Raw genomic sequence first — 10,384 nt, forward strand, 5'->3', positions numbered from 1 at the left:
GTGAATGTTGTATTTTAAAACAACAACAACCAGTATAGTGAAATGGAAAACAACAAAACTGATGTAACTTTTGCTTGTGACAAAAATGACACCACACCTATGTTTTATCTTTTTAATGTCGCTTTTTTCATTCACAGGCTGATGCTCTCATGTCAGCAGAATTACATGCTCAAGATCCTGCAAGAAAGCTAATTCAATTGATTTAATAACCACATAATGCACACACAATGTTAACTGGAACAAATTGAAAGTAATATAACTGTTTAAAAGTCCTGTATTTAAAATTGTACTAAAGTAAAAGAATAGAAATATTCTCAGCAAAATGTAGCCTACTTGAAGTATCAACAAGAAAAGTACTGCAGTTTAAGTTCCCCTTTGAGTGTTGTATTGTCTATTTTATATTTTACTGTTTGGAGTTGTTTTGAAGTAGTGTATATTATAAGTTGTTCATCTTTAACAATAAATTGTATTTTATAAGCTGCCATATGATTTACATGTACAATCTTAATTTGCAAAGTAACCAGAGGTGTCAAAAAAATCCAGTGGAATAAAAAGTATGATGTGAGTAGAAGTATTAAAGTAGCATAACATAGATGTACTTAAGATGTACAGTAGTGGAGTAGGCCTACTAGTATTTACATTGCAGAATGAATTATGCAATCAACTAAAGTTTAGAGGCGGGCTGATTTCTATTCTGAAACATTCTCCAGCAATTATAAAGAAATTTTGCTTAATTTAAACCCCAAAGATTAAGAACCCAGAAAAAGTAGTGTCGTCATCTTCATCAGCAAAGAGCCCATTGAACAGCTCTCCTCCAGCCACCTGCAGCCACACCTTGTCCCCCACGTCAAGGTGCAGCACAGCGCCCCCCGCTGCCTGATCCTCGCTGCTCTGGTAGGTATCCGTGGTGTGGATGATCTTTGCACCATTCTTTACAAGAGCCACCTTCACGTTTCTGGAGAAGACAGTGATGTGGTAGGTGAAGAAATAGGCTCCTGCTGTGGAGCATGTGAATCTTCCTGTTTGTGAATCGTAGTGATTCTGTAAATTGTAGATGATCTTGTCAAACCGGATCGGTGCATTAGCTGCTGGGAGTTTACTTTGTGATGTGAGTCCCACAGAGAAGGCACTTTTAGGGTTAACGGGTGCATCTCCCTTCTCACCTATATCACCCTTCTCTCCTTGGGTCCCTTTGTCACCACGATAACCAATATTACCTTTTTGACCTGGGACACCAATTTCCCCCTTATGGCCTGGCCTGCCGGGAGGTCCCAGTGGACCCTGAATGCCTCTGTCACCCCGAAGACCAATTTCCCCCTTTTGACCCTCAGGTCCAAGAGGCCCCAAATCACCTTTAGGTCCTTGGGGTCCAGGTAGCCCAAGCTCTCCCTTATTTCCTTTCAGGCCAATGGGCCCTTGGACTCCTTGAGGCCCCATTTTCCCAGGAGGACCCCGTTCTCCATTGTCTCCCCTTTTTCCTTTGAGCCCTGCTGGACCAACTGCACCTGTAGATGACACACACACACAATAAACCCACTCATAAACTAGTGTCAGTGTTTACTATTTAGCGACTGACATACATATTTTAGAAGGCCAGACAAGGGGCAACAAACATATGAATAAATAGTGCAAATAAAGTATATAAAGCTGGTAATAATTGATTGTTCCAACACAGGTTTCTTTACAGATTTGTTTATTTTTAGTTGATTCTGAAGATACATACCAAGTTCTCCTTTGTCTCCCTTAAGGCCATCATTGCCTGCTGGTCCAGTAGGGCCAACTTGACCTTTTAATGGGCGATTTGTAAATGATTGTTATTATAAATTGTAATGAGACATTTTGGAAAACGTTCATATAGTCAAGATCTAAAGGAGAAGTCTTCTCTTCTAAGCTTACCTTGATCACCTTTGTCACCTCTGAGTCCATCGCGGCCGTCTCTGCCAGGTGTACCATTGTGTCCAGGATCGCCTGGTATTCCAGGGTGTCCACAAAAACAGCCTTTAATTTGGGTTTCTTCCTGTGTTACACAACCGACCGCCAATAGAAGGAGCAGGAAACTGTCTCTAAGTCTAATCTGCAACATTGTACCTGATACACCTGTCTCAAAAAAACTAATATCCAACTATGTTAAAACCTTTTAGACTAAAAGAAGTTAAAGCCAGTGCATAGTTTGCCTTATAGCCACATGCCTTACTCATATGTGAACACGCAGCAAGGAATCAAATTGTATTGTATTCAAATAGGCCTACTCAAAAGGAGCACTGTTGAACAAAAGACAACCAAGACACCGAACAAAGAAAACAAAAGCTGTACAAGAACTTTGGACAAGAGTGAACTCAGTCCGTTCATTGGTCAGACTGTTTGTGGCTTACTTATTGTGTCTGTCAGTTACACATCACTTGTGCCCCTTTACATGCTTCTCTAGTCTAGTTCAGGCTAATAATAAGCATAGAGTGTATGTCAGGGCCAGACATGCAGAAGGACACATAGTTCCACATGTGCTGCCTTCCTGCACAGTGAAACAAACAGGATATTTTAACAAATGATCACATGCTGTCTGCATGGCAGACTATCTTATTTTAATTGAGCAATAAAAACATGGCAGTAGGAATGGATTCTTAGAGAATAATATTAGCAGTATAGTTTTTTTCGTCTTAGATTCAAAGGACAGCATTGTAATGGGCTGTATTTAGTCACTGGATACTAAGATCAAACTAAAATGTAAATTCATGCCTGCTTTTCTCTTTTATGCTTTATAAAATATCAACAGTCAGGAACAATGGACCCCATGAACTGGATCACTGACATAAAAATGTGACCTTTTGTGGCCCAAAGCCCAATCTTACAGGCTAGCCTCTTAAACAAAGGTTACTGCTTATCCTAATGACAGTGCCCTTTACGTGTTATCTGCTATATTGATTTTAATGTTAACCATGTTTAGAGTGGACATTTGATTACTGAGTTTCCATAGGAGGGTAAAAGCCATGCAAAAAATAGAAAACCACAACTACAGTACATTATAGGGTTTTAAAAACATTTGTTTAGCAGTTTTGGTGACTCTTCTGTTTTTGCTACACTCTCCACTAAGGTAAGAAACAGCATTACTTGACCAGCATGGGTTTAATGTCTTACTCAGGGTCAGTGAAGCAAAGATTTTGTGGCAGACAGGCTTGAATCAGGAGGAAAATCTGGTAGAGGGACCGTCAACCTAATTATTATGCCGTGCTGCTGCCCCTTTATTAAATTGTGTACAGTGAGGAGAGACAGGAGGGATGGGCGCAAGGGAGGAGCTGTCACATAAAACCAAGATAAGAAAAAAAAACACAACCCTCTGAGCACACAGCATACACCCTTGACTCCCCACTTATTAAGATACCCAGATTGTGTTACACAAACAGACACAAATATATGTTCACATACGTTATTTTTTTTCAATAGTTCTTCTCACAAGCCTTCAGATATAAATGTATTTAAAAATATAAACATGACAATACATAAAAGTGCACATTCAAGCAATGACTTTACCTGGCACCAGATATTGAAACTTTACTGTCATACAAGTACATACCGCTGCACATTTACTTGCGTGGACATAAAATGGACACATCATGGACAAAGATGTAATCTAACAAACAAATAACAAGGGTATGGCTCAGAATGAATGCAACTCATTTATAATTTGAGGCCAATATATCAGGACCCAGTCTCTGTTGTCCCATAACCAGTCCCAACATGAGGTTGATTTGGTTACAGAGGGTACTGCAACAAGTCTTCAGACAAGATAGCAGAGACATCGTCAGTCATTGAGTTCCATTAGGTGTAAGGCTAAATACTTTGACAGTAACAGATCATCCTAAAACAGTGACCAATGATAAATGTGAATGAAAGTATATATAAATACATATAAACAGCATATAGCACGTTACAGTATTTAAAATTTAAAATGTGAATAACACTGATGGCTTGTTTTGTATAGAGATTTTAAGATGTAAGACTAAATTGATGTTGGGTTTCACATTAAGTAATAATTTGGACATGGATAATAAACAAAGCTAGAGGGGGAACAGTACATGGCAAAAGGGTAGAGAGGAACAGGAAGAAAGTTTGAAGAAGAAGATCTACAGCATTTGACATCATTTTTTTTAAAGATAGAACATTCTGTAAGGGAAAGCAGCAATTCCAGGGAAATCAAGGTTAACATGGCAGGTGCTACAAAGGATATGGAGGTTTTTGGGGCTACACCTTTTGTGGTATTAGTAGAAAACAAGGTCTGGAAGCAGGGGAGCAGGTACATAAGTAGTCTACATGATCTGACGGTGCATACCGTAGCCCGTCATACCAGATTGGGAAGCCCCGCGGTTGCTGCCCATCTGCAGGCCGATCAAACTCTGACCTTGGCGTAGTTGCTCTTGGCTGAACTCTCGCCGATACCCTTGGGCTTTCCTACACAGAAACAACAGTAACAAATTGAGGTAGAACAAAACCCATGAAGCACCATGGGCATGCAGTTGTAAAAATGTAAAGTTCCTATGTTACAGTGAAGTCTCTCTTTACCTGTGGAACCAGTCTCGGTCGCCTCTGTAATGACCATCGTCCTTAGTGACAGCCACACTCCCCAGAGCCATGAGAGTTCTTTGCACTGCTGCCATGTCCTTTCCTATAGCCAGAACAAAAGGATCATTTTGTCATGGATCATGTCACGTACAATTTTTCTTAACATGAATAAATATATATCACTCCAGCAGTAGATGGAGTCAGAAGTATAATTACCTTCCCAGAGGTCCACAGTTTGAAATATGTCAGTGGTTGTGACTCCATACGCTTCAGCTGCTTGCAGGAACTGAGAGATCTTCTCCATTTGTTTGAAGGCCATTTGTGTGTCTGGGATCTTCTTAATGGGCTCCTTCCCCCTCGGATAAAGGCTGTTGATAAGCCTACAGAGGATCTGCAACAGAAGTCAGAAATCTGACTTGATCATATTAAACTGACACACTGACCACACAGTAATGACAGATGTGAGTTTTAGTTTATTCTAACACTTTTATATTGTTAGGGTTAAGTTATGCTGTTGTTATTCCCCCGAGAGCACGGGGTATAAAATGGCTTTTGGATTTAGTTGTAAAAGCTATTAGCATTTATAAATGTGAAAGTCATTTCCGTCAGTGAAAATGCAGAATGTTTCATGGCTGCATTGTGTTATTGTGTGGGGAGTAACTTGCTGGTGCAGAAATGGATGTTTCTGTCTTTCTCTGAATGATCAGTCAGCTGGAGTGTCAAGTACAGTAAGAGGATACTGCTGCATCATGCAGGGTCCATTTTATTATCGGTTGTCAATTAAGTCTTATAATATCATGCATTTTGAGGGAAGTCAAGGGAGTTTTCCAACAAAGGCTCCCCAAATGACCAGGTACAAAATTCTACATTTACAAAGCAAGTACAATAACAGTTAGCAATGTAAAACTCACTCTTTGTTGAAAATGAATTTTTCAGTTTGACAAAAAACACAGTCCTCTTTTCAACACTATCAGTTAAACCCCTCTTTCTGTTAGACGTGATGATAATGGTCAATTATTCCAAATTGTAACCAACTATAATATCTCAATACCATAAATGCAGAACATTATTCTTTACTGAAGCTTATTTTAGCCTTTTGACTTCATAGGCTCTTCTGACAGAGCTCTATTATGTTGTATCTTAAATAATTCAATGGTAACTTCTATTTTAAGGACAGGTACTGCAGCCACTCACTGTTCCATCCATCAGCCATTTCTGGAAGTTCTCCCTGCCTGTCGGTGGCCTCTCCAGGTTTCCTCCACACTGTGCAACTATCCAGTCCACCAACCGCTGCTCCAGGTCTTGGTCATACTTTTGCTCAATCTTCTCCTGCACCTCTCGGCTCAGTCCGTAGCTGGGCCCTCTGTTCGCCATGGCAGTTCTCGCAACACTCTAGTACAGTATATGGTGTATAGTAGCCCTGAAGAGAACAAATAGCAGCTAGACATGAGGCTAAAAATAGCATTACTACAAAAATATTCTGACAAAAAACTTCCAAATTCCAATAACATGTTAGTAAACTAGTGAGTTTTAGTGACTATTTTGTATCCTGATTAAATGGAATCAGGATAACTAAAATTCTTTTTACAGTTAATTTATTTCCGTTTACTACAGTGAAAATCTACAGCATTAGAGCACTAATACATGATAATAATATTTGAAGAAAAGCAACAAAAAAAACAAAAACGGGTTTATCCTCTCTCTTTACAGCTCAGCAGTCCACCCAGGCGCATCTCTGGAGGCTTTAGCAGGGAAGGGTGTGGTCCATGGATGCTGTCCCGAACAGGGACAAGCCCTTTTGTTGCTATGGTAACAGCCAAGCCAGTTTCCGGCACGCTGTGTGCAGTGATGCGCTGCATAAGATGATGGCTCAAGCATGACCTCCAATTGGCAGTCATCATGACGCGAATTAAATAATCACATGTTGGCTATTTTCAGAAAGTTTGCCTTCTTGGAAAACATGCATTCGTACATTGTACAACAGTTCTATATTTAGCCTGCAAGGCCGTTTAATTAAATTACGTCAGCCCCGTGCCGCATTTCAAGGTTTGAGTTCATTCTTCAGTGTCTTCACTGCATTTGTTGTTGGGCGCAATTCTGTCAGTTAAATGCAGTCAATTGGGAGAAAGTCCCGCCATCTAATGTGACGACACCACATTGCTGCGCATCCTGCAGCCTTTTAAACATTTTACAAACCCAAAGGGCAACTGCGCAAAGCTCACCCACTAACTGCGACACGGAATCGGACGCATAAACATTTGATCCAATTTGTCATGCACTCAAAGCTGTTTTATTCAATAAAGACTATACTTACTGAAGAGGAGAGAGTCGTCAGATTTGTCCGAGTCACAGTGTTAATTCCGCTGAGCTGGGCAGGGCTGAGGATGCTGAACTGCTGAAGCATCCATTAAGCGCAGCATAGGCGCGTGGGGCCGGACTGGATCTCATTTGTCCGGGAGGGGCGGGTCAGTCGTTTTATATGCCAGCTTCCAAGGAGGGGTCCCTGAAGAGTCTCAACACACAATGCGACGTGACACCACTTCCGTACAGTGGTCACTGTGGTGCATGTTCAGCTTTAGGCATCATGAAGTGACCCTTTGCAAACCGGCACATGATGGTGCCAACTTCATTTAGTTATTTTTAAACTCTTGGCTGGGACATCCACTTACCGTATACAATAAAAAAATACGTCACTGTGACTTATCGATTCAGTGACTTGATCAATTGCACTTAAGCAGAGTGGATGTTTGCGTATATTATCTTGTTGAGTACCTGTTCTAACTGGTCTCCCTCCTGACTTATTAGTTTGTTTGGCTTCTACAAAAGCTAAACACTAAGCCTTAGTGCTTGTTACAGCATCTGTCTCTTAGTTTCAGTGATGAGACATTTTTCTTTTGCTTACTAACTTACTTATGAGTTTTAATGTGGTGGATAAATGTTGAATAAGGGAAAGGCTGTTTGCAGAGTGTTATGGCTCAATGTGGAAAGTCTGCTGTCTTGTTATACACAGCTAGACAGTAAGACAAGTACTTTTGTGCTTTTGGTGGTTAACAAATATCTGTGGTGCAAAAACTTGCTTTATTTAAAAACTATAGCAAAGGGAGCACATAGTAAAACATCTGAGCATTTTTGCACCATCTCTTCTTGCATTACAGCTGTCGAGTGCATGTTCCTATAAATTGATGTTTGACTTTAGTTTTGACACACACAATAACTGACTACATAGCTCAACCATGAGTTAAAGGTCACTGCTCCAGTTAAGTGACTGGTTTTGCCCCATTGAGCATAGTGCAGCTATAGTTGCCAATCACATGTTAATAATCAACAGTCCAGTGACTCCATTCAGTAGGCCTCTCTATGGCTAAAGGCCAACAGGTATGAGGAGTCATGTAACTGAATGCTCTAACAAACAAAAACCTCCCATGGCTGTAGCCAACAACCCTTGATGATTTGGACGGATAATTTAGAACCATGATTCATTGTGGTGACATGTTAGTGTTCTAAAGTTTACTCCATCCAGGTTTGTATGACAGAAATGTCTTAGTATTGAAAAGCCCTTTTTGTTTAGAATCCGTTTAGTAATCATGGTGATCTGAATTGGGCTCCGATTTTGACACTTTCATTTAAAAAACAAAATAAAGTAAAAAAAAAACAACAACACTTGAGAGCGCTTAACTTTTAACTAAGGACTTCCTAAAACTGTAACTATTTTTAGAACTTTAGTATTGTGTATGCATTTCATAATCTTCATTTCATTCATTAAAACTGTTGTGGATTGTGTTAGGTTAGTTGTGGTAACAGACTGAGACCTGCACTCTAGTGTGCAGAGGTTTTATTGGCCAAAAAGGGTGATTAAAAAAGGCACAGGAAAACTATGTGTCTAAGTAAAGTGGGCGGGGAAAATAGTCAAACAAGAAGAACGACGGCTGACACAGCAGCAACCGTGGACCTAATTAAGGCCAACATAACACTCCATATGAAAACCTGGAACACATACAAATGCAACCTGAATATATAAGGGAACAGCTAGCAGGAAAGCTCCCTTTTAAAATACTTTGCAACAGCATGTTGAAATGACATAACGTATGGGTGAGAAAAACAGACATGGATGAAAGGTCATATTTGGCAGACAAACATGCCATTGTTTGGTAAATTTCTTGAAGGTTGACTTCCCAGTAAACACAGTCCTTCTCTCCTTCTCTCAGCAACCTCTCAAGCTCACTCATCCATTCCTAACTCAGACCAGAGTGGTCAGCTTGTCTATGAGATCATCAATAGTGTAGACCATGAGCTTGATGTCATCCCTGTCAGACATGCGATGCTGGCCATTTCGTCGAAGGATGACATCCACATCAGGACTGAGGACACGTTCTGCAACCTGCATGGAGATGTGCCAGGGGACGTCCTCATCTTTGAGCCCATGGATGAGCCGTACGGGACAGGTGATGGGGATGGGACTCTGGAGCACACAGTGATTTTCGGCTTCTTTCAGAAAGTCCATGCTAAACTTGTAATGACCCTCCTCTGAGTGTTTGGTGGGCAGTGTCCACTCCCCCTTCTCCTCAAACTCCTTGCGTGTCTGCACATTCAAACGTGAACAAATCCAATTCAGAAAAACATTTAAATGTCAATGCTTGCAAAGTTTCAAACAGAATGCTAAAAAGGTGATATGTGATAATATTATATGTTCCTACCTCCAGAGGAAGAGAGTTGAACAATGTGACAATGTGATCAGCAGCAGTGGAGATGCCCACCAGTGCTGCAGTCTTCTCAGGTCTTGCAATGGCTGCAAGCAGCATGAACCAACCGCCTATACTGGAACCCACCATTATCTACAAGTAAGCAAAAACATCATAGACTGTAAAAAAAAAAAGACCAACTACTTATTAACGAAAAATAAATTTATTAAAAAAACACTACATAAAGACAACACCAGATTCCTGAACAATCATGGTAGTGGAAGACTACTGAGACCATAAATGTGGTGACCAAGTGCCATCTTCTGGAGACGTAGTGGAACATACAATGAATACAAAAATGGGGATGATGATTTAATTATTCCAATTATATCATAGATTCTGCTAGGCCAAGATGAGTTTTTGGTTTGTTAATTGTATCGGTTGATGATTAACATACAGTAGAATACAAATTACAAACATTTAGAGGCCCCATCCCCCATCCCTTCACTCTAAAAATGTGTTTTGAATATTGTTGCGTCACTTGGATGTTTGAGCTTCCCTGTGCAGAATGATGTACGTGCAGAGGTTTATACTAGAAGGCTGTTTTTTACATTCATCTGCTTAAGTTTCTCTGTGCTCATGTTAAATCTGAGTTTAACACGTGAACATACCGGCAGGATTTTGTTTGGAGATAATTGTGGCCATTTATATATTAGGGAAAATGATAGGATGTCTTTTCAATAGCTTTTTTTGTGGAAAAAACAGACAAAAAAATCTGACAAAATATTATTCTAAGCGGCGTATTCTTCAAAAAACAATTTAAGATCAACTTAAAAACTAAGTAAAATGCATTTTGGTTTCTCTTTTCACAGAATGCCTGTGTGGCTCTCTCAGAGTATCTAAACATTTTTACTGGCTGATTGTAGAAGATTCACTTGTATTACTGTGGAAGGATGCACCATTTGGCTATTATGGCGTTTTATCCATTTTATGGTACCTGCTCGACTCGGCTCGCACGCAGAGCCCCGTCCTCCTTTTCCCATTGCTGATTAGTACTGCCTCATGCGTGAGGTGAGCGTGGCTGGTTGTCATAGCAGGAAACTGTTGTGACCTAACTCGACACACACACACACACACACACAGAACGTCGA

At 40.3% G+C, this 10,384-nt stretch overlaps 3 protein-coding genes across 3 annotated transcripts in view; all 3 read right to left on the reverse strand.

Annotated features, from left to right (window-relative positions):
- Positions 1–102: 102 nt before the first annotated feature.
- On the reverse strand, positions 103–2,534 carry c1qtnf9 (C1q and TNF related 9). The gene is made up of 3 exons (XM_032504484.1): positions 1,897–2,534; positions 1,724–1,786; positions 103–1,505 (listed from the first exon to the last, which is right to left on the reverse strand). Exons 1-3 carry the CDS (start codon positions 2,081–2,083, stop codon positions 736–738), a joined length of 1,020 nt encoding a protein of 339 aa, XP_032360375.1. The 5' UTR covers positions 2,084–2,534; the 3' UTR covers positions 103–735.
- A 919-nt stretch (positions 2,535–3,453) lies between these two features.
- On the reverse strand, positions 3,454–7,179 carry tagln3b (transgelin 3b). The gene is made up of 5 exons (XM_032504503.1): positions 6,869–7,179; positions 5,749–5,974; positions 4,771–4,945; positions 4,555–4,657; positions 3,454–4,443 (listed from the first exon to the last, which is right to left on the reverse strand). The coding sequence occupies exons 2-5, from the start codon at positions 5,926–5,928 to the stop codon at positions 4,302–4,304; spliced, it is 600 nt and encodes a 199-aa protein (XP_032360394.1). The 5' UTR covers positions 5,929–5,974; positions 6,869–7,179; the 3' UTR covers positions 3,454–4,301.
- Positions 7,180–8,103: 924 nt separating this feature from the next.
- Positions 8,104–10,384, reverse strand: part of abhd10b (abhydrolase domain containing 10, depalmitoylase b) — a 5,075-nt gene continuing 2,794 nt past the window's right edge. The window contains exons 4-5 of the mRNA XM_032504495.1: positions 9,249–9,386; positions 8,104–9,133 (exon numbers count right to left, since the gene is read on the reverse strand). Coding sequence (XP_032360386.1) covers positions 8,792–9,133; positions 9,249–9,386 — 480 coding nt within the window. The 3' untranslated portion in view covers positions 8,104–8,791. The remainder of the gene's footprint in view (positions 9,134–9,248; positions 9,387–10,384) is intronic.

Source organism: Etheostoma spectabile, chromosome 22 (assembly GCF_008692095.1).
Source record: "Etheostoma spectabile isolate EspeVRDwgs_2016 chromosome 22, UIUC_Espe_1.0, whole genome shotgun sequence".
Taxonomy (NCBI): Eukaryota; Metazoa; Chordata; class Actinopteri; order Perciformes; family Percidae; genus Etheostoma; species Etheostoma spectabile.

What these genes read in the sequence shown, in the direction of transcription:
- tagln3b (XM_032504503.1), bottom strand. Translation starts at nt 5,928, where the DNA reads ATGGCGAACAGAGGGCCCAGCTACGGACTGAGCCGAGAGGTGCAGGAG. An exon ending in AATGGCTGATGGATGGAACA is followed by an intron (nt 4,946 to 5,748) that starts GTGAGTGGCTGC and finishes CTTCTGTTGCAG; the next exon opens with ATCCTCTGTAGGCTTATCAA. An exon ending in AACTGTGGACCTCTGGGAAG is followed by an intron (nt 4,658 to 4,770) that starts GTAATTATACTT and finishes TTCTGGCTATAG; the next exon opens with GAAAGGACATGGCAGCAGTG.
- c1qtnf9 (XM_032504484.1), bottom strand. Translation starts at nt 2,083, where the DNA reads ATGTTGCAGATTAGACTTAGAGACAGTTTCCTGCTCCTTCTATTGGCG. An exon ending in AGGTGACAAAGGTGATCAAG is followed by an intron (nt 1,787 to 1,896) that starts GTAAGCTTAGAA and finishes GCCCATTAAAAG; the next exon opens with GTCAAGTTGGCCCTACTGGA. An exon ending in GGGAGACAAAGGAGAACTTG is followed by an intron (nt 1,506 to 1,723) that starts GTATGTATCTTC and finishes TGTCATCTACAG; the next exon opens with GTGCAGTTGGTCCAGCAGGG.